At 36.4% G+C, this 23,925-nt stretch overlaps 1 protein-coding gene across 1 annotated transcript in view; it reads left to right on the forward strand.

Annotated features, from left to right (window-relative positions):
• The window catches only part of LOC148655023 (mucin-19-like), a 91,274-nt gene that overhangs the window by 34,894 nt on the left and 32,455 nt on the right, over positions 1-23,925 (forward strand). The window contains exons 16-29 of the mRNA XM_088646610.1: positions 411-540; positions 939-1,185; positions 1,722-1,762; positions 3,771-3,853; positions 4,946-5,100; positions 5,209-5,347; positions 5,531-5,635; positions 5,730-5,924; positions 6,466-6,708; positions 8,843-8,999; positions 9,726-9,836; positions 12,385-12,526; positions 17,621-17,649; positions 19,827-19,865. Coding sequence (XP_088502736.1) covers positions 411-540; positions 939-1,185; positions 1,722-1,762; positions 3,771-3,853; positions 4,946-5,100; positions 5,209-5,347; positions 5,531-5,635; positions 5,730-5,924; positions 6,466-6,708; positions 8,843-8,999; positions 9,726-9,836; positions 12,385-12,526; positions 17,621-17,649; positions 19,827-19,865 — 1,816 coding nt within the window. The remainder of the gene's footprint in view (positions 1-410; positions 541-938; positions 1,186-1,721; positions 1,763-3,770; positions 3,854-4,945; positions 5,101-5,208; positions 5,348-5,530; positions 5,636-5,729; positions 5,925-6,465; positions 6,709-8,842; positions 9,000-9,725; positions 9,837-12,384; positions 12,527-17,620; positions 17,650-19,826; positions 19,866-23,925) is intronic.

A 23,925-nucleotide genomic window follows, 5' to 3' on the forward strand; every position in this document is an offset into this window, starting at 1 on the left:
CCCTATGTATAGTAAAAGTTTACAGACAAGGCATCCCAGAGGCCTAATGTCCAAACCATGAAGAAAAATCCCATACTCTTACCAAGTATTCAATTCTTAATGCCTACAGTGGCCAAAAGAAAAGATAAGCTGCATTCTAAACTACACATAATAAAACATAGTTTAAACTCTCTGTCTGCAAACCCAGATGTCACAAAATGGGAACCTGTCTCCCTATTTAAAAATGTACCCACTAATAAGGAGACAGATTCTTCTCTCAAGAAATCCTAGTTCCCTACCTAACTACAGAATAGCAAGTTCTCCTAGCAACAGTTTTATGGAACAAAGCAAAGTAGTATACATTAAAAGATCAAAAATGTAATTCTATGACATAAGCCATTAACAAAGGATATGGATCATTTGTTTTTCAGACCTGTGAAGAAAGTGTGTGTCAGTGTGCTGAAAATGTTCAAGATTGCTTGTGTACTGCTCTTGGTAACTATGCCAAAGCCTGTGCTGCCCAGGGAATAATTGTGCAAGACTGGAGAAAGGATGATTGCAGTATGTTCAATTCTTTGTTATTAATTTTATTGGATATATATTGGATATAACCCGATTCATACCGTAACAAGGATTGATAACCATTAAAAATCACCTATTACTGGGATGCATAAAATCACCATTGTTATTTAACTTATTTGATATGGAGCCAGTCATCATCTTATATATTACTGTATATCTCTTGTGTCTGTATTACTGAATCATGAGAGCCAACTATGTAAAAATACATTTGTTTGATTAATATTTCATTTGTTTTTACAGATACAGTATTTTGGATTTCATAGATTAGTAATGTTTTGGTCACTGTCACCTACTTTCTAACAAGTGGGTTGGTTTAATTACTTGTACATTCATTATACTTTTCTGCTGTACCAAAATGTTATTGTTTAATATTTCAGTTGTGGCATGTCCCAAGAACCAGAAATTTGAATACATCATGACGGCCTGTAATCGTACCTGCCGTTCCCTCTCTGTGTACGACTTTACGTGTGAAATGGAAGCCGACCCTGTGGAGGGGTGTGGATGTTCAGAAGGCTCCCACATGGACGATGAACAGACCTGTACATCAACATTTCAATGTCCGTGTTACCATGGAAATGACATTTATAAGCGGGGGACATTTGATATCGCTGGATATCAATCCTGGTGAGTCTCTTCACAGGGAGAGAAAGTCAGATTTTAAATTGTTGTTGCATTCCTAAAGAGACCATAATTATTTCTTTGTTGATATGTTGATGAAATATTTGATAGTTCAAATCCAGACTTCTACTTTACTATATTGTTTTACTACACATACAGATACAAGAGCGTCAGATTTTTATAATGCAAGAAAATAATATTTATAATTAAACAGAATATAAGTCTTTGATATACAATATTGTAAAAACTACAAATTTAAGCTTTATTTCGATCATTAATGTCAGCCACCCATTCTTTCACCTTGTTGTTTTGGTCTAAATCTTTTTCCTAAGACTTTAGATTTGTGCTTTAAAGGGATTTTGCAATACCATGTACAGTAATTGTGATCTACCCTATCATAATAATATATAGTGAACATGAAAACATGCTTGTATTTTGCAAGAATTAATATATATGTCAGTATTTTGTTAAGATTTGTTATGTATTTGCATGCTAATGCAAGTAACAATCAAGTGTTAATTTAATTTATTTATTTATTTCAGCAATTGTGAAGATGGGAGACTTAAATGTAATCAAAAACAAAGTAAGACGTATTATAAGATAAAATAAGATTACTGCCCAGTGATTTAAGTAAATAATAAACATTATCCATCCATTTTCTAACCATTTTATCCAGGATATGGTCACAGGAGAGCTGGAGCTTCACTCACAAACACACGTGTGGGATACTCCCTGGATAGCATTACAGTCCATCACAGGGCACACACAAACACACAAAAGCTCATACTAGGGCCAGTTTTTCCCAGATGCCAATTAACCAGCATGCATTTGGACTGTGGGAGGAAACCGGAGCACCCGGAAGAAAACCAGGCAAACAGAGGGAAAACATACAAACATGCAGATAGCATCATAGAAATTGAACCCACAGCCCCAGTGCTTCAAGGCCGCAATGCACCACCATGCCATTCCACAATTAAACTTCATATAATGTCAAATCAAATCATATTGCATCTTCTTGTATTATATCATATAATTATTTTTATATGTATCACTTGATAACCATTGGTTTTATTCATAAAAGACCAGAGCATTATTGTTTAAATTTAGTACATTGTCTACTTGATAATCAATTTATATTCCTGGATTTGGTTGAGCAGATTTCCTTTGATGCTCAGATAAAATGATTGTCATAAAAACTATTTAAAAAGATAATCCTTTTTTCTATGCAGTTATTACAACTTGGAAAAATAAGTAAAATAATACAATCAAACCTCAACTAAGCCACAAACTAATTTAATTTAAAAAAATGTCCAACTTGTTTGTGAGAATATTATCCTCTCTTCTTGGACTTGTCCCCTTTATCTACTGTACATAATTTCTAATTTGTTGGCATTTAACTACTTATGCTTTGGCAATTGTAGCAATATTCACTCGTTCATTTTTTTATTTGCATTCCTCAACAGAAGCGTACTCTGTTTTAAATATACACATATCAGAGGTCTTAATGTTAATTTAAAATTCCTATCCATAAAAAATGGATATTAGAAGATGGATGGATTTCAAAATTAATTAATTGTAATGCTGTCGATACGCTTTTGTCATTTTAATTATTGTTATTACAATGTAGTAATTTTATTAACAATATAGTAACTTACAAACATTAAGACCCTTGAATTTAATAATTTATTCAAAACCTGAATCCTCAAAATGAAGGCTTCTAAAGGTAAGATACATTAAGTACAATAAGTTAAAAGAAATCTCCCATGATGATTTCATTAAAAACTGAGAGGAGATCTCCTCCTCATGAGATGCATATGGCAAGTGTTCCATGTTCACATGGTGAATAACAAAGAGACCTGGAGGTGTGTGATTGAAAGAAATATCCTCCTTGATCTGAACCCAAGCAGTAAGTTGTTATTGGACTTCTGTGCTGGTCATGGACTGTCCATGACAAACACCATGTTCCAACACAAGATTGCACATAAGTCTATCAGAGCATCTTGGACCGTAGGACATTTGACTTTGTAGTTGTGTCATTAAGGTTATGTGCTCTGGACACTCAGGTAAAAAGAGGAGCAGAACTAATCGCCACTTCATTCAGACAGACAGGGTGTCAGTTAAGCCTATTCTGTAGGCCCAAACTACAGAACAGCTGAAAGACATCTCCATGTGAGATTATTTTAGTCCCAACCTCCAGAAGAGCTTCTCCTCTGTCCTGAGGGAGGACATTGAGCCCAAATGTCCCTTTGCTGAAGACTGGAGGCATTGAAGCATCTGCAAGGAGCTGTGACCAGAAGGTGGTCAGTGGGAACCCTAGTGCCCACTAGTGGACATCCCGCGATGAGGGAAGCCATCAAGAAGGCTTCTGAACATGGCTTGCGGTGGGAAGTGTCTCTGCATTTGTTTGAGAGGTATCAGCAGGCCAAGGGAGCTGCAGCTGCTGCAATTGCTGAAGTGAAGACCCATGTATGGGAGGAGCTTGGAGGGGGCATTAGGAATAACTCTCTGATGGTATTACAATACTGAATAAATATTAATGCATCGTACTGTATGTACAGTATTTACTGTATCTTCTGCTTAATGTTTTGCAGAATGTACAAGCGAAAAAATATTTGTTTACTGTGCTAATGCTTCAATTAGCACAAGTCAGAAGACATGCGATAGTTTAAATAAGGTAAGTTCTGGTACAGCCACATTAGGTGGAAATTATTCATTTTAATTGTTTTATGTTGTAATATTAGCAGAATGCTATCATATGATGCTGCTTTTTAGCCTATACATAAAGTTACAGGTTGGCATGACAGCTCAGTGAATAATATTGCTGTCTCGCAGTGCTAGGGTCCTGGATTCAATTCCTGGGATGCTATCTGCATAGAGTTTGTATGTTCTCCCGTGATTGCTAGGCTATGCCCTGAATGCTCTGGTTTCTTCCCATAGTCAAATACATAGTTGGTGGTTAATTGGCTTCAGTTAGTGAGTTTCTATGCCCCCTGTTGCTGCCAGGTTAGGATCCAACTCCCCCATGACTCTGTCTAGGATTTCCAAATGACAATAGTGCTTTAATTGTCATATTTAATCTTTCATTATAATCGAAACACTTTTATATCTTTTGTAATTTATGTTCTGTAAGAGAAATATATTGTAATGATCCCACTGCCCAGTAAAACCTGCAGCAGATTAAAAGTCGTAAGCTGAACTCACATGCTGAATGAGAGAAAGATGAGATGGGAACTGTACAGGAAGCATGCACAGCTGGAAACTGCACAGTTACCACACAGTCAGGGGAAAGTTGAGCACTTCTGCGTGCAAAAATGTACTGGGCTGAACAGAAAGCATACATACTGGAGATTAGCTGCAGGCTGTGCAATGGCAGGAGAGCTGGGAACGCTGAGCACACAGGTGGTGTGGTGCTGCAACGAACTCTGGACTCCGTGACGTAGTAGAGCTCTGCACACAGGTAGAGACGATAGTTCAGATCTGTGGTTGAGAAGGCTGAGGTCAAAGCTGTGACCAGGATGGGCATGCCATATGTCAAATACATAAAATAAGCTCTGTAATGTAGTGGTCCTGCTGGTGCGTAATGGCTACTACACTTATGTAGTGAACTGGATTCCCCCCACTCCCATTTTAGCTTAGTCTTAAGCTCTAGTGGCACAACTAGAAAAAAATTGAGGTCTCATTAAATGTGTTCCATATATTTTTATTGCAGTGATAAAACCAACATTTTAGCAAATGTATATTTGAATCATATTGTGCTCTTTTCTAGCCTATCAGTGAAGAATGTAAGAGTGGCTGTTACTGTCCAAAAGGAAAATATGAAGACCATAATGGAAATTGTGTTCCTCGTGAAGACTGCACGTGTACATATAGTGGTGAAGTGTTCAAACCTGGAACAAACTTAAATTTACACTGTAAAAAGTGGTAAGTATAAAACAATCATAGGTGGAGCTGAAAACTGTAAGCTGAGTTGTCAAAACCTACAATGCAGGGCTCATTCTCACATACAGTATATAACTTATTGCATTACAGCATTTGTGAAGGTGGAAAGTGGAACTGCGTTGGTAATGATTGCTCTGGTAAATGCCAAGTTTATGGAGATGGACACTTTCAGACCTTTGATTTAAAATCGTACAGATTTGATGGGAATTGCGAATATACTCTTGTGGAGGTAAGTTAATGAGCTCAAGACATTTATAACTTGGGGTATCTGTTGTATGTAGTGAACCACATAAGAATGTCTTTGAGATTTGCTCTCTAAACAAAGACAATGTTCAGAATTAAGATTTAGTTTTGATGTGAGTTCTAATGCACAGATGAGTTTGCTTATCCTTCTCTATCTGTTCTGTTTCAGGATGACTGTGGTAATGGGAAAGGAACTTTTGAAATCAAGGCAGAGAGTGTCCCCTGCTGTGATGAGGTTCTGACATGTTCCCGGGCTATTATACTTGATATCAAGGTGTCAACAATTGATTCCTCTTAATTTATTTTCAGCACTTAGTCTCTATTAGTTTTTGTTTGTAACTTAAACATGTTTCTTTTAATTTCAACAGGATCAAGTTACTTTAAAATTAAGTGAAATGAATGTGACCATAAATTCACAAAATCCAAACTCATGTGAGATTGAGCCCGTATACTCAGTTCACACAGTGGGGCTTTACATAATTATCACAGTTCCTAAACTTGGAATTACCTTGGTGTGGGATAAACATACCAGAGTCACCATTCTTCTGGCATCTAAGTGGATTGTAAGTGTGTTTTCCTTACTGAAAATACGTTTAGATTTAATAATAATAATAAAGTTTTCTGTTGTTTTGTTGGTAAAACATTACCAGTAACCTGGCCGAAACATTTCAATCACTATTAAAATAATGCCAGTTTACAAATCAATGATAAGTATAATTTGAAGATACCATTGTATATTATTGTCATATGATTTGGTTTCTGAGATTTCTAAGTTTAATATTGAACAATATCAGTAATAAATTATAGTATTGTTCTTATTGAATGTTATAATGTATTTATATGTATGATGTTTATGATTTTGACTTGCATCACTCTCCCTTCCTTCTTCTATCTTGTGCGTATTGCTTTTAATAATGAAAATGTGAAAATTGAAATTATATTTAAATTATCCAAATCTAAACACTAATTTTAAATTGACAGTGAAAAATGAATAACATGTATTTTCATGTGTCACTTGACTCAATATTCAATATTTTAATAATGCCAACTACAAATATTTATTTTTACACCATTTCACTTGAATTATTATTGCTTGATTTGCAGAATAAAGTGTGTGGTCTCTGTGGAAACTTTGACTCAAATGCTAAAAATGACCTGCAGACCAGAGCAAAGCTGTCAGTGACCAAAGAACTGGAATTTGGTAACAGCTGGAAAACATCTGGGGCTGCCTGCTCTGATACAGTGAATGAGACATTCCCCTGTCAGAGACACTCTTATTGTTTCACATGGGCTGAAAGGAGATGCAGTATTATTTTAGGAAAGACTTTTGAAGAATGTCATAACAAGGTAAAATAATGCATCCGTTATTGATTTACTGGGGGTATAGGTACTACAGTATATATACAGTATAAAGAAGAAATTATGAATATTGTTCAAGATGAAACTGGTTCATAAATGCAAACAACCGTAAAGTTTACTGTGTCCCTTTAAGGGTAAGATGTAATAATTCATAATGTGTGATTCATTAGCATATTCAAGACTTTTTTACTTTCAAAATAAAATGTTTGAATGCATTTACAGTAGCTTTAACTAAACATTTCCAAAATAGAACAGTTAAAACTGCTAACTTCAAGCATAAAAATCCAAAATAATTTGATGTGAGTGAACGGGATTTTACTTTGACTACAGCACTGGCAGTATCTACCCAAGGCACCTGGAAACTCTATGAGAATGTCCTATATTACACTCACTGTGTGTGCCTTAAGCCCCCTTTGCATTATCTAGGTACTTAGGTGCTCATGTGTTTTAAGTAAGGAACTCTATATGTTTAATGAGTTTCAGATCTGTATCAGCTCAAGTTCCAGCTGGCTACCAGTGGAAATTAGGTATATTTCTCCTTACAACAGAGACTTCCTTTTTGGTGAGGAGGTTTCCAGACAGCTTTCTTAGTGTGAAGTCATCTTGAGATAAATGAGCCATGTGAAATTGTAGTACAAGCCAGATGCTTTGTATTTGGCGTAGCTACTCATTTTTCTAAACAAAAAGCAAAATGAAATTACTGCACATGAATGTAGTCTAGAGATATGCGACAACAAATATAACTGTTTTTAATGAGGAGATAAATGTTATATTCTCACAGACAAATTACAAAGGAGTCAATGTTTAATACAGTACCACTGAAATTCTTGGAACACAGTACTAGGATGCTAATGGAGAGACCCGTGACTGGAAGAACTATACTGTACAATTCAAATTTTTGATCAGCATTTCATTTCAATTCAATTCCCTGTAGCCTGTCTCTTTCTTACTTTTATCCCTTTTGGGAGTGTAATATAGTATTTGCTGTTATGAACACCATCATTATACTGAAAGCAAATGCAAGGGTCTTTTACAGTTATAAAAAGTCCAAAATAATGATAATTCCTTACACTTATATAGTGCTTTTCTGGGCATTCCACTCAAAGAGCTTTACAGGTAATAGGGACTCCCCTCTACCACTACCAATGTGCAGCACCCACCTGGATGATGCAATGATAGTGTGCCAGTATGCTCACTACACATCAGCTATCAATGAGAAGTATTAAAAGACCACGATAGGTAAAGGCCAATGGGAAATCTGGCCAGAACACCAGGGTAAAACCTTTAGTCTTTTTTGGAAGCACCCTGGGATTTTTAATGACCACATAGAATCAGGACCTCGGTTTTACATCTCATGGTCAAAGCCCTTTTACAGTATAGCGTCCCTGTCACTATGGGGCATTATGACCCACATAGACTGCAGGTTGAGCACCCCCTATTGGCCCCAATAATACCTCTTCCAGTAGCAGCCTTAGTTTTTCCCAGGATGTCTCTCATCCAGGTACTGACCAGCCTAACACCTGCTTAGCTTCAGTGGGCTGCCAGTTGTGAGTTACAGGGTGATAAGGCTGCTGGTGAACTTATTAAAAAATTTTATTTATGTCTATACCAATCACTTTTTATTGTCAGGTGATACTCATCATTAAAATGATTTCTGCACACTGTAAGTTGTATTTTGTACAACTAAATATAGATCTAACAAAATTAATAGCTTCAATGTAAAAAAATTCAAAGCCAAAGAATTGTTTCTGCACAAAGAATGAAAAAAGTAAGTGAAATGAACAGAACAGTATAAAATGTTAGACATTTGTACAACAACATATCAGGCAACAACCACCATTTCCACTTGTTTAATTAACATTCCTGGCAAAAAACAACTTAATGGTTTACATCATAGATTTCAATATCTGTAGTACTTTAAAATAGGAGATGGCAGTGATGCACAGAGACATGTAAATCTAGGGAATGTAATGAAAAACAAAGACCAGTATTACAGCACCTACTCAGCATTTCTGTACATGGGTTTTGCAAAGTTTGAGCATTACTACATTATTTACATTAAGGCCATTTTAATAATATAGACATTAAAATATATCTTCCCCTTTTTATCTGTTCATTTCAGGTCGATCCCAGGTACTATTATGATGTGTGTTTGCAAGAGTCATGTTCCTGCGAGTTTGATGGAAAATTCCTGGGTTTTTGCACAGCTGTGGCTGCGTATGCTGAAGCGTGCAGTGAGGAGGGTGTCTGCATCCAGTGGAGAACCCCTGACTTGTGCCGTATGTCTCAGCTATTTCAGTTTTTTAATCTAAGATTTAGCTACTTATTAAAATATAAGTAGCAAATTCTGTCTTAAACGTCGAATGTATACTAATGAGACTAATAGCAAAAAGCTGTCTACTATGTTTATTCATTTTAAAATCAAAAGGCAAAGGCAATGTTTTTATTCTGAATTTAAAACAACTGTGTTTGTAAGCTTCATTCGTATAGGAATTACATTTATTTATAAAAAAAGTTAAAATATCCACGTTAAAATGGAACTTATTAACTGAAGTTTGGGAAGGATGACAATGACAAGTTACTCTCACACAATTCTACCTTACAACCATCATTATAATACTTGCTTCATACTGTATGCTGATCTCAAATGCCTCCCATCACCTTTGTCCCAAGCATTCAAACCAACTCCACCAAGCTGAAGCAAGCTTTTATACAACACTGGTCAGAATTGTTCACTCACTGAATCCCTTGTTTTAATCTTTGTTTGGTTTTGTGGTCAATGTGATTTACTTTTGGGGTTTAAGATAGAGGCTACCCACTAACCAATTGGATTAAGCCAAATTTTACTCACCAAGTATTCCAAGTATTCACAAAGCATTTAATTCTTGGGTGTTGTCCCCAGTGAAGTTTGATTACAATTATCCTTCTTGGACTTTTGAAGTAGAAATGACTTTTTATTTTTTAAATTCTTAGCAGTATGAAAATTCTTTGTTCTATCTTTCCAGCTGTATATTGTGATTATTATAATGTCCCTGGAGAATGTAGCTGGCACTATGAACCTTGTGGTAGAATTGCAACATGTGGTAAAAACAATAAGTTCACTGGAAAGCTTGAAGGTAAGAGTGACACTTCCAATTGTTTCAGTATGCTTACACATCTTGGCTGCCTCTTCTCTGCTTCGTTTGTGGTTTCTCATTTTTTAGTTGCTCTTTATCAATAGTTTTTTGTTTTTTTTCACTGGTCTGCTTCTTGAGGTTATATATGTTTATAATTTGTACTGCTTTCAGAAGTTTTTTCTAGAATTTAAGAATGGTTACAAGCAAATGAAGGGGATTAAGCTTATATAGTCTGTTTAGAAATTAGTTATTAGGTAATTGATCCAAGAAATGTATCCAGCCATTGTGTGAAAGAAGGGAATAACTTATATAATGATAACATGGTTGGGTAAGGTGGCCACTTGTTATGCGTTTAAAATGCATTTACTTTCCATTTTGTCCTATGATTTGTCTTTCACTGTTCATTTATAAGACGCCCAATGTATTAACTTTGTCAGTATCTTGGAAGATTTTTAGTACTTGAAAACAGAAGATAATGAGGGGACCACACACAAGACTAAAAATCTTCAGTTCCTTCAGACTGTCACTATAGGACTATCCCTTAAGTTCCAAAATGTACTTGGTTGCTATTCTCTGGGCAGATTTTACAGCAGCAATATCTTTTCTGTAATGTGGTGATCAAAATTACACAAATATTCTGAAGGCTAACCAGTCCATTATACAACTGTAACCTAACATACCTTGATTTAATATATATACTTTTACGTCTATATCTAACAATATTTTCCTTCTTAATTGTATCCACACAGATTTAAACATGTCAACAAATACCTTAGTCTTTCTTAAGTAGCCTCATCTATGCTCATTTTGTATTTATACTTTATATTTAAGCCACTGTATGTACATACAAAACCCTTAACTTGTCCACATAAAACTTCATCTACCATGTGTTTGCCCAGTCTTGAATTTTATATAAACATTTTTGAATTTCATTTATTTTTTTTATGATGTTTGCTAGTCCTCCTAATTTGGTATCATTACAAAGGTTTAATTATTAAGCTTGATGGAACAAATAAGAGTGTATCACTATATCAGTTATACAGATGCAGCCACTCAGAATGTTCAAGGTGTAATGTGCTGTACTGCAAGATGAAAGGTACCTCCCAACACCTTTTTTGTTTTTTTAAATAATCTGATGCAGGACTGCACTGTTCTGTAAAATTGTCAGGTGGCACAGTTAATCTTTAATATACCGTGTGTCAACTTTGTCTGTCACTTACAGTAAATCTTATTTCAATAATAAAATTTAAAAGTGTATTAGACTGTTAGTGCTTTCTGCATTAATCATACAGTTTATGCAGTAATCATACAGTACGATGACGCTAACATTTTGTTTAGTTCCTTACACTTACATCTTGCTTTATCTGGACACTTACTCAAAGCGCTTTACAGGTAATGGGGACTCCCCTCCACCACCAATGTGCAGCACCCACTTGGATGATGCAACGGCAGCCAAATTGCACCAGTACGCTCATCACACATCAGCTATCAGTGGGGAGGAGAACAGAGTGTGGAAGCCAATTTATAGATGGGAATTATTAGGAGGCCATTATTGGGAAGGCCAATGGGAAATTTGACCAGGATGCCGGGGTTACACCCCTACTCTTTTCGAGAAACACCCTGGGATTTTTAATGACCACAGAGAGTCAGGATCTCGGTTTCACATTTCATCCAAAGGAAGGCACCTTTTTACCATATACTGTAGTGTCCCCTTCACTATACTGGGGTATTAGGACCCACATAGACCCCAGTGTGAGCACCACCTGCTGGCCCAACTAACACCTCTTCCAACAGCAACCTTAGTTTTTCCCAGGAGGTCTCCCATCCAGGTACTGACCAGGCTCACATCTACTTAGTTCAACTAGGTAGCTGCGTCAGCACATATAGGCTACATAGGAACAAGTAAACGTTTATTCCATGCTAAAAAGAGAAGAAAAGAAAAAAAATGTTTAGGCTGTGCTGAATGATATTGCGGTATGCTGCAGCGAGCTTGCTGCAGGAAAGACAATTGCCATGCATTCTGAGTTGCTGCATCAGTCATTAGGGAAGGAGTCTAGATGCTGAAAATGACAAATCTCACACTCTAAATGAATAACCATAAGCAAAACGCAATAAGCTGCATCTTCAGAAAATCTGAGTAATTTGTTACTGATATTGCAGTCTATAATTTCTGCGCATAAAAGACAGCAATACGGTCAGCATTAACTCTAGGGACTTCATACAATGGTCAACCCAGAAGCTCATTGTTGCTCATAATGTGGACCCACAAAACATTGGGTTCACATTTTTAGTTATTTGCTTAATGCCTGTAAAGGCTAACAAACAGTATATACAGTACATACGTCCTGTTAAGAGCTAAATTGATTGCATACCAAAGTTGTCTTTATTTTTAAATGACAAGAATCAAGATTAGGAATTCTTTTTTACTAATCTGGAGTTTATAGTTCACTAGATATGTTGATGTATTGCAAATGTATTCATGGCAGCACATTGTAACTGATTTTTCTTTAACTGCAATCACTGACTGTGTCTATATATTTCTATGTAGGCTGCTATCCGAGGTGTCCAGATGATGCACCGTATTTTGATGAAAACAAAATGAAGTGCTCTAGTTTGCAAAAATGCAGTTGTTTTTACAATGAAACAATAATTGAAGCTAATGAAACCATGGAAAACTGTAATAACATATGGTAAGTACATTGTAGTAAAGTTGCTACTGTACTTTCTGTTTGTGGACGAGTAGTTAGCATGTTTTTGGAATTTCTAAAATCAATGTTGCAGTTTTACAATCAGAAGACACTGTTCTCCCCACTGGAAAAGACTCTCAGTAACCACACTGAAGAAGGGCTTCTTTAATCATCACGACCTCCAGGATTTGCATTCATTTTACAACTTTACAGCACCCTTCTAGTGTTTATAACCACTTCTCCCTTTTAGTGGAAAGACTCTTTCTCGTCTCTTCCCCCTTCTTATTAACCGAAACCCTAAGATGTAAACTGTTATTTAATCTTAATTGTTAATGAATCCTGATTACCTAATCTATATAGATGATCATGTTTGGCCAGGATAGTTTCTTAAAAAAATCTGTTGACCCTGATGCAATAACAGTCTGGGGTGAGTTTCCCGAAAACGATTAATCTTAGAGACTAACGAGCAACTTTACGATGTTCGTACATAACGTACGTGCTACTTTTTCGTGCGTTTCCCAAAACCCCTCTTAATCGATCATTTAATGAGCGAGTATAAAGTATTGCTTTGTTAACCCCGCCCATTAAGTCGCTTAGCAAAAAGCATCACAAGTCGATTGACAAACAATTGATTGACAATACTTTCATTATATGGTGCTGGTTTTGATCCTTCAGTGGGATGAAATAAAGTTGTGAAAAGGAATATGAAGTAAACATGACATCATAATTTAACAACCATTTAAACGAAAGCGTTTAGATAGGCACAAAATGGGATACTTATTGTTTCTAAGAGAAAAGAAAATAAACGACTGACATGCCGTAAAAGAAAACCAAGTTTAACTGCGTGGACAGTGTATGCATCCTGTACAACGTCTTTGATTTAAAGCAAGATTTTTTGTCACGCTGCCATCGTTAAGAATCACAGTGTTTCATGAGAAAATACTGTTGTTATTTAAAGTTGTTGGGTGTGTTGGAACTCCATTTTATTTGGTCTTATTAACATGACATCTGGAACAATTAACTACTAAGCTTGGCACGTGTCACTCAACAAATACAGGACCTATAATCAAATTTAAAAACAAGTAGGTCTAAGCTTTACCGTCAACAATCAAGACAGAACATAAAACAGTATTCAAACTTTAAATACTGTATAGACCGCGGGTTTCGGTACGGAATGGAGCAGGCGTGGGACTCAGGGAATGGGGTTGAACAACACATTTATAAACTCGAATCAGGAAAGGTACACACACAGGGACAGGGGTTACAGCGATGCACCTACACTAACATACTGTACACAAACACGAAGGGAAGAGACTGTATCTCAGCCTCTGTCCCACTATATGCAGTCCGGTAGTCCCCAGGTGCTGTTCTCAGCCTGCCCTGCGTGGCGCTACATTGTAATACATGTTAGATACAATACAGGATTAAATACAATTTAATCCCCACCCCAAAAGTACTAAAAGAGGGAGTATTATTAAAACATTTGACTTATGAATATGCAATTTACCTAAGATGACTAATAAATTCATTACTGTATAAATAAATGTTCTTTTTTCGAATTTCCTCTTACATACTACAACAAAATATCAAAATCCTTAATATAAAATCTTAGTATTCTATATTTCCAGAGAACTCCTGTGACGTAAATTGAATGTGCTCTGTCTGGCTATCACTGTCGCTAAGGTTGGTGCAAGAGGTAGCCAGTTTAAGAAGCACTTAGTGATTAATGAGTGGGTTGGGGAGCACGTAGATTACAAAGGATTTAACGTTCTACTATAGTTACGATAGAGTTTGGGAAACACTCGTAAATTAACGATTGATCTTAAGAGCGAGTTTACGATGTTCTTAGCCCTACGATGCTTTCAGGAAACTCACCCCTGGTTTGCTATTACTTAATTAATCTACTTGGTATGATAATAGAATTCCTTCAACCCAACCTAGCAGCTACAGACAACTCCCACCCAAGATCTCTATCCTATCTAACTTTTGCAAAAGAATGTAAGTCTGACACTTTGATGTAAACATTTAGGAGAGGTAACCATGCACTTCCCTCCCTGTCTTCCCTTTTATAATCCATGAAGAAAACCAGCACCTCAGTGAGTGCTCTCCAGTTTGTGGCTAGACATAACCGACAGAACCACAGGGAGAGCTAATAATGCATCTCTGCTCACACGTTACACTCAAACCTTAACTATCTGGTTCTAAAATCTATCCTGTTTCATCTCCACAGCCAAGAAACTGCTTTTAACCCTATTCTACTTACACTAACCAAAGGCTTTAACCAAGACACTGTTCATAATCAAGAGTCTGCTTGAACCTATTTAAGTTAAAAAGAACTCTTAACCAACAACAGCTGCAGCACAGTGCTCAGTTGCATCTATATACAAATACTTGGATTTAAACGGTGTACCAATGACTGAACTGATTACTCTTTAAAGAACACTAAAATTGTAAACTTGATAAACTCTCTTATTAAATAACCTTAAATCCTTCAAAAAATCCTTTAAAAAGCTGAGCCAAAATTTGGAAATGCAGCAAGATAATCAGCCTAAGCATACTCGTAAATCTACAAATGAATGGCTAAAGAAGAATATTTTTTTTTCATTTTGGATTGGCCAAGTAAAAGTCCAAACATAACCCTAGGGCCGCCCCTGGGCGAAGACAAACTAGGCAACACAACATATTTTTAATTGGCGTGTTCATATGTGAGTGAAAAATTCCCTATAATGGCTGTTTCTGTTGCTGCTGTGGAATATCCTGATGGAAGCCTGGTGAAAAAATGACCAATCATAATCAAGTATATAATATACTGTATTTCCTAAGTCCAGAAAACGAGAACAGGATTTCAAAGCAGAGATACGCCAAACCAAGACATTGTAATAATGCATAGTATGCATAATAATGTAACCATTTGTATTTCATTTGGTTTTGAGTCTGTCAGATCCATGTAACTAGAGAATGGTAGACATGACACATTTTCAAACTACAGTAGATACAGAGACTTGTATCTACTGTAGATACAAAAGACACTTGAGGTGTTTTTACTAGAAGTTAACAGATTCACGTTCCCACCTGACTAAAAATCAGCTCTGGCTAGCCAAACAAAAGTGTGAAAGCTAATGTACAGTACAAAAGACTGTTCAGGGACTATATGTAATTAAAATGCATTGTTTTCCTTGTGGTTTCTCCTGTATTTCATTAAATGGTAGTTTTGTAAACCCAGCCTATATGCCTTTGGACTGAAATCTCTCTCCCGGTGACAGCAGCAGGAGCAGAGAGTAGCTTTTCAGAACTCAAGTTCATACCTGAAATGGAAAATATACAGTAGGCAAATTGATTTATAGAATGTTTTATAAGACTTTTCCCATCTAGTCAGTCTTACTGATCTCACCTGCCTTGTAATTGATTGCATTTGATTTAATTTTTTATGGTATTTCATACTGTATATATTTCTGCAATTCCTTTCTAAAAATGTTTCAGTTCTGTACATTTTAAGTTATGATGTGCTATATTTTGAAGTAAGAGATATCCTGCTTATCATTATTTATTGTTATTAATGCTCCCTTTTATTACCTTCAATGTTAAGATGCATTATCTTTTTATTAAAATAGTTTTTTATTATAAAAAAATATTTATTAAGTGTTCTGGTTAATAAAAGATGTCTAGATATATAATTAATTTATGTTATTGTTCTAAATAGTAAAATAATGTTGTGTTTGGAGCTGATAATAGGAGTTTATCAGCAAATCATGATCTGGAGGGGCCCCTTTCCAAGATCTTGCTTAGGGCCCCCAAAAAGCTAGGTCCGGCCCTGCCTAAGCCCCATTGAAGTATTCTGCCAAAACCTGAAGCAAGCTGCTCATGCATGGAAACCATAAAATATTCAACAGTGAAAATCAATTAATTCACTTTTTTTTTCAAAAGCAACTAAAATGAATAATAAACTACCACAGATTTATCAATAATTTTATGAGACAACCTTTTGAGGAAAATATTATTAATCTCTAAAAATAGAAAGCACAAAACAAGTAATTTTTTCCTAATTTTCTCATGAAGCATGAATTCCTAGATATCATGCACCTACATAACATGTCCTAAGATGTACATGCAATGTACATAATGTGCATAATGGAAATGTGAAGTTTTGTTTCACACATACATTGTCACAAAGAGTGTTAAAAGCTAAGTGTAGTCGTATGTTATGTCATTAAAATATATCAGATCAGCATATTGAATTATTCATGTTTATAAAAATATTGTTACAAATAGGGATTACAGAAATAAAGAATATCATAAATAGACCAAGCTGGTTAATCAATAATTTAAATATACATAAAATAATCCCCAGATTTGAAACATTTTGCTAAGAAGATAACTGAACAGTTGGTATAACTTGAGGCACCTGAGTTATTTGTTCTCTGGCACAGCTTTTGGCAAAAAGAGTAATAAATCAGGCACTCTGGGTTAAATATTTTTTAATAATGACACAACACAACCTAAATTACATACAACATATACAAGTTACACTATTTACAAAAATGGCCTACATCCTGACCAACTAGAAGAACTGCTACCAAGTATTTGAATCCTATATAATGCCTAACAGGCCAAAACATAGAGATAAACATGCGTTCTGCACTAAAATGAACTGAGTTAAATCTTTCAATTGACCCAGGTGCTGCAAAATGAATGGGAAACTATCTATCTGTTCTAAAAATCCACTAACCAGGAAACAACACTTCAACCTAGGGATTCTCTATACTGGAAATTTATTTTCCAGTTTCTTAAAACAGAATGGCCATCTTACTTATCAAGGTTCAAATACTTTACTTGAATCTGGTCACTGATCGGGACAATGATAACAATGATGACAATGATTCTGTCTCCAGACCCAATACAACTCAGTAAACAGTTCAATTCCTTGCTCTGAAGCTCCTGAGAAATACAAATTTTGACACTAGCTAGATGTTTGACCATTGTCCCTAGATTCCTGAGACATCTTTATAGCCACTACAATAACTGTAGCAATATATTCATATCAGGTTTTATGTTTTTGTTTTCCTGAGATTGACCTTTATGTCTATTTTATGTCTACAGTGTTTGCCTAAATGGATCACTGATTTGTCGTAAGTAAAAAAATATATTTTAATTAAAAACACTAAGGATTTTCTTACATATTTTTCCAAGACCCTGTTTTAACTGAAATCTCAAACTGTGCCTCTCCCCAGGAATCCACAGACTTGTCTGTTGTTCTACTGTCAGCTATGTTCTTTGTAGTCTTATTTGGTTTTGTCTTCTCATTGTTTTTAGTTCAGCCATTTTACTGTCTGAAAAAATACCCAACTACTCTACTCTAACATGTTGTATTCTTCAATTTGCTTCTTCTTTTTACATGTTCAGTCATGTTGAAGGTCAAAGCCCAATACATTTTCCCTTGTCTTTTAACTTCAGTTTTACATTTTTCTGACTCTGCTACACAACACATTGTGAAACATTTTGTCTTTACAATCCTTTCTTCTCATCTCTTTCTTTTGCCATCCTTCATGGCAGTGTCAGCCCTCAGTTCTCAACTAATGTGTCATCTCTTGTGTCATGCCATCTTTCCTAGTTTTTGTCTTGTTCCCTGTGCCAGCAGGCATCTTATTGTGAGCCCAGTGATATGTGTCCTATTTCCAGTTAGTATGATTTCTAAAATATCACTTTCCACTTCTTTCTTCAAGTGGAAAGTATTATTTTAGAAATCATACTAGCTGGTTCTCATGCTACTATTTCAGTTTCTGACCCTAAAAATTCCTGTAATCATCGTACTAATTTGTTTACTGTAATGTTCTGTCTTAATGCACTAAATCTTGCTAAAAGTGGTTTGTTTCTTGACAATCATGATTTTATCATTTCTGCAGGTCTTGGGGTTCTAGTTTGAAATTTAGAAAGCAGCCTTAGGCATACAAAGGGATCTTGCTTCCATTCTAAATAATTACTTTCTCTGTTATTTATAGTCATGTTACTCTGATGTATATTCAAAAAAATTATCTCCAAAACAGACGCCTCTGGCTTGGTTCTGAATATAGTTATCAAAGGATTATTCGTAATATTGTGTCTCACTTGGTTTTTAAGGACACTGGAGCACCTTAAACTTAATTGTTGCCTCAAACAAGTGGGGTAAAAGCAAATCAGTCAAAAACTGTGAAAATTCTCATGCAATGCATAATGTTTAAATGTATATTAGTTTCAGCTCACAGATTGAAAATCTTGATCACACACAGGGGAGAATGACAAAATGTAGGCAGAGTCCTCCAAACTTCCAACTTTTTCTTTCACATGTCCCAGGTAACACAGCTGCATGCTGGAGGTTGAGAACTGATAAGAGGAGCACCAAGCTCCTCATACAGGACACAGGGATTGTCCTGAGTCAAGAGATACCTGGTTGACTAATACCATATTATCCTGGGTGGTGCCTATGTGGGTGTTGCTGCTTTGGAACCCCAGTCACAGTGACATGACTTGGATTTGAGCCAACCATCACAGGGCACAACCTGCACTTGAATGCACACTTTTGCTAGCTGAGGTATTTAGAAAGTCTTAGAGAAAATGGTTAGAGAAGTTCTCCAAAATCTGCTATTTTAAATGTAGAGATGAATAAAAGCATCAAACCCAATTATCTATCCATATTGATAAAAACAGCATTATTGTAACAATGAAACTTGAAATCAGTTTTCTAAATTTGGATTACAGATTAAATTATATAAGAATTCATAAACATGCTTGGATTGGATAGACTAACCTGGTAAACTAAAAACGTAGTAGAGTAGCAAACAAACAACAATACATTAAACAACAAAAAACACGTATACTGTACATATAAGAACAAATTTCCCATACTTTCTCCAACACACAGGCAAAGTACTTCTTTTCTGCAGATTTTCTTTCCAAATGATCAGCAGTAGCAAATGAAAGTACTAATTCAAGGTCAGTCCAAGAAAAATAAAATCTTGGGAGGTCAAGGTTATAATCCAGTGCAGTACCATACAATCATATATGTGTTCTCCTGTAGCAAATTGTCATGCATCTATTCTGTTTCTGCTAAATTAAAAGTCTAGTCATTTTACCACCCATTTGAAGGAGTGGCCTGATTGTTTCTCAAAAGGGTGGTATTGAATTAAAGGACTAATAAGGTATAAGATAAAATGTGTGAACCCAAGAATTTTATCAAATGTTTTTTTTAACTGGAGCTAATACAACTAAATGCATGCTTGATTGTGCTGACAATATGTGGTGATTGTCATATCAACGTTTATTATTTCAGACCCAACAACAACAACGACCTCAGTATCTACAACAACAGGTAATTATAAATAACACATAATATGTCCAGAAAATGCCAAACAAAGCGCAAAATGTATTTAGAAAGTACAATACTATATACCTTATATACTGTATTGGGTGGTGTGATGGCTCTGTGGGTAAGGATCTGCACCTGCGGCTGGAAGGTTGCTGGTTCATAACCCACAGCTGGCAGAGGAATCCTACTCTGTTGGGCCCCTGAACAAGGTTCTTAACCCCAACTGCTCCAGGTGTGCAGTATAAATGGCTGATCCCAAGCTTCTCTCCCTGTCTCTGTGTCTCATAGAGAGCAAGTTGGGGTATGTGAAAAGACAAATTCCTAATACAAGAAATTGCATATGGCCAATAAAGTGATCATATCTTCTTTACAAAATGTATTTAGAATTAAATAAAAATGACAAATTCTCTGTTAAATAACAAATACTGTGTTTTTTAGAAAACAGAGATCTATGATCCCTTGCGATTAGCTGCTTAACTGTTACATCCTAGGGATAGGGGATCATGTCACACCTTTTTTCTGACTGTCCAATGTGACAATACAGTGCCTTGCGAAAGTATTCGGCCCCCTTGAACTTTTCAACCTTTTGCCACATTTCAGGCTTCAAACATAAAGATATAAATTTTTTATTTTATGTGAAGAATCACCAACAAGTGGGACACAATTGTGAAGTGGAACGAAATCTATTGGATTTTTGAAACTTTTTTAACTAATAAAAAAATGAAAAGTGGGGCGTGCAAAATTATTCGGCCCCTTTACTTTCAGTGCAGCAAACTCACTCCAGAAGTTCAGCGAGGATCTCTGAATGATCCAATGTTGTCCTAAATGACTGATGGTGATAAATAGAATCCACCTGTGTGTAATCAAGTCTCTGTATAAATGCACCTGCTCTGTGATAGTCTCAAGGTTCTGTTGAAAGCGCAGAGAGCATCATGAAGACCAAGGAACACACCAGGCAGGTCCGTAATACTGTTGTGGAGAAGTTTAAAGCCGGATTTGGATACAAAAAGATTTCCCAAGCTTCAAACATCCCAAGGAGCACTGTGCAAGCGATCATCTTGAAATGGAAGGAGTATCAGACCACTGCAAATCTACCAAGACCTGGCCGTCCCTCTAAACTTTCAGCTCAGACAAGGAGAAGACTGATCAGAGATGCAGCCAAGAGGCCCATGATCACTCTGGATGAACTGCAGAGAACTACAGCTGAGGTGGGAGAGTCTGTCCATAGGACAACAATCAGTCTTACACTGCACAAATCTGGCCTTTATGGAAGAGTGGCAAGAAGAAAGCCATTTCTCAAAGATATCCATAAAAAGTCTCGTCTAAAGTTTGCCACAAGCCACCTGGGAGACACCCCAAACATGTGGAAGAAGGTGCTCTGGTCAGATGAAACCAAAATCGAAGTTTTTGGCCACAATGCAAAACGATATGTTTGGCGTAAAAGCAACACAGCTCATCACCCTCAACACACCATCCCCACTGTCAAACATGGTGGTGGCAGCATCATGGTTTGGGCCTGCTTTTCTTCAGCAGGGACAGGGAAGATGGTTAAAATTGAGGGGAAGATGGATGCAGCCAAATACAGGACCATTCTGGATGAAAACCTGTTGGAGTCTGCAAAAGACCTGAAACTGGGACGGAGATTTATCTTCCAACAAGACAATGATCCCAAACATACAGCAAAATCTACAAAGGAATGGTTCACAAATAAACGTATCCAGGTGTTTGAATGGCCAAGTCAAAGTCCAGACCTGAATCCAATCGAGAATCTGTGGAAAGAGCTGAAAACTGCTGTTCACAAACGCTCTCCATCCAACCTCACTGAGCTCGAGCTGTTTTGCAAGGAAGAATGGGCAAGAATTTCAGTCTCTCGATGTGCAAAACTGATAGAGACATACCCCAAGCGACTTGCAGCTGTAATCGCAGCAAAAGGTGGCTCTACAAAGTATTAACGCAAGGGGGCCGAATAATTTTGCACGCCCCACTTTTCATTTTTTTATTAGTTAAAAAAGTTTCAAAAATCCAATAGATTTCGTTCCACTTCACAATTGTGTCCCACTTGTTGGTGATTCTTCACATAAAATAAAAAATTTATATCTTTATGTTTGAAGCCTGAAATGTGGCAAAAGGTTGAAAAGTTCAAGGGGGCCGAATACTTTCGCAAGGCACTGTACATGTCTGATTTAGTCCCTCTGTAAGCTAACTCCACCCACGGTTATCGTGCTGTTGCCTTTATTAAACTTATCTTCACTGTGAAGAATTACAATGGGAGATGACCAGCTATTTCAAACAATGTTTAACCAGTTGCAGTTCCAGTGACAGTGGCCAGGTTCAATGCGACATACAGTAGATGAAATATTAATTAATCACTGGACAGTCCTAGGGTTTCATTGTGAATCTATCTGGAATTTCACCACTAGGTTGTGTTGCCATTCCACTTTAATGGGCTAGTGGAATCAGAATCTCCCTTCACCTTCTTCCTCTCAATTGGAGAAATGGAATGCTGTAGTATTTTGAACTTACAGACACAGGTTAAGCTTCTAAAAATAGGAACACTCTTTTTTGTAGTCCCAGCCTATAAGAATGACAACCTTCCCCTTTTGAAAAGAGTAGTGTCACTGTCTTTCAGAGGTGTGTTGTTGGATCCTTCTAAGAGGAGCCTCACAGTTGTAGATGTGCATGTCGCGAGTTTTTATCACTTTTATATTGTAAATTCAATCAATGGGATTGCATGGTCATTTTATCCTTATGACTGATGAGGTTATCTGTTGATACTTCATTGTTGTTTCCTATCATTAGCTTTAGTATATACCTTTTGCAGCATTGTCGTGAGACAGCCTTGGAAGGAAAGGGAAATTGTAGGTTACATGTGTATCTTTACATTTATGAAAGCAATGGAAGCCCATTCTAAATTAAGTTAAAAAATGTGATGCCAAATTAAGAAATTCACTCACAAAGGTGGCAGGATCAGAAATATCATGTCTGGTGGATCAGTGTTTCAGAATTGAGATCAATGGAAATGTCCGTCTACCTGTAATATTCCATACATTTAATATTCATCTTGTCTTTCAGAAAGTCAAGTCATGTACTGTATACTATAAATGCTGAACTTGCAATAGGGAAACGCAATAATTAGATCCTATTACTCCTCACTTGTCCCACAATCTGCACATTTTAATAATAGGTGATTCACTTTTTATGTACTAAACTACTATAAAGAAAATTGGCTTGGATTTAATGTATACTTTGAATTTAAATCATAAGCATATAAGAACATAAGAAAGGCTATAGACAAGAAGAGTGCATTATATAAACTCTTTGGTAGTTATCAACTTATCAATCAAAGGATCTCACCCAGACATTTTTAAAAGAATCCAGGGTATCAGTTTCAAAAGCTTTAATGAGTAGCTTGTTCCATATTACCATAACCCTTTTTTTTAGTGTCACCCAATCTTAGATTAAGTGCACATTTTCACGTTATATAGCATATCTGGGGACTTAGTTTAGATGGGTTGCTGTGTCAGCATGTGTAGGCTGCAAAGGAACAAGTAATTTATTCTAAGCTGAAAAGAGAAGAAACAAAACACAACGCTTCATCTGTAGAGCCTTCTTCGGGTGTGAGTAAGACAGGGCAGACAGCAAAGATTAAATAGCATAGGAGAACAAAAGCCAGGAAAGATAGGTGAGGAGAGGTGTGAAACGAAACCTACAAATGAATAGAGAGAATTAGAAGAAAACAACTCTGTCAATGACTGTCTGAGGGCTGTTTTTGGCTCGGGTGAGGGCCCTGTCATCCTCTGTTGATGAAAAAAGAGTGATTGCAGGGTCATAGTAACTGTGAAAAAGAAGTGTTTTTATAGTGTTTGGGGTGAAATGAGCTGTACAGAATATACCTGTGTGAATCTGGGTTTGTAATAGACCGTAGTAAAGAGGCGGGGATGGTAAATGGATAGGTTTATGTCTAGAAACGGAAGAGTAGCGGAGGATATGTTAACTGTATGTTGGTGTTACAACATATATGATATGTTGGTGAAGTGATGCAGTAAGTGCTCTAGCTTGTCAT

Source organism: Lepisosteus platostomus, chromosome 9 (assembly GCF_059453375.1).
Source record: "Lepisosteus platostomus isolate fLepPlt1 chromosome 9, fLepPlt1.hap1, whole genome shotgun sequence".
Classification (NCBI taxonomy): Eukaryota; Metazoa; Chordata; class Actinopteri; order Semionotiformes; family Lepisosteidae; genus Lepisosteus; species Lepisosteus platostomus.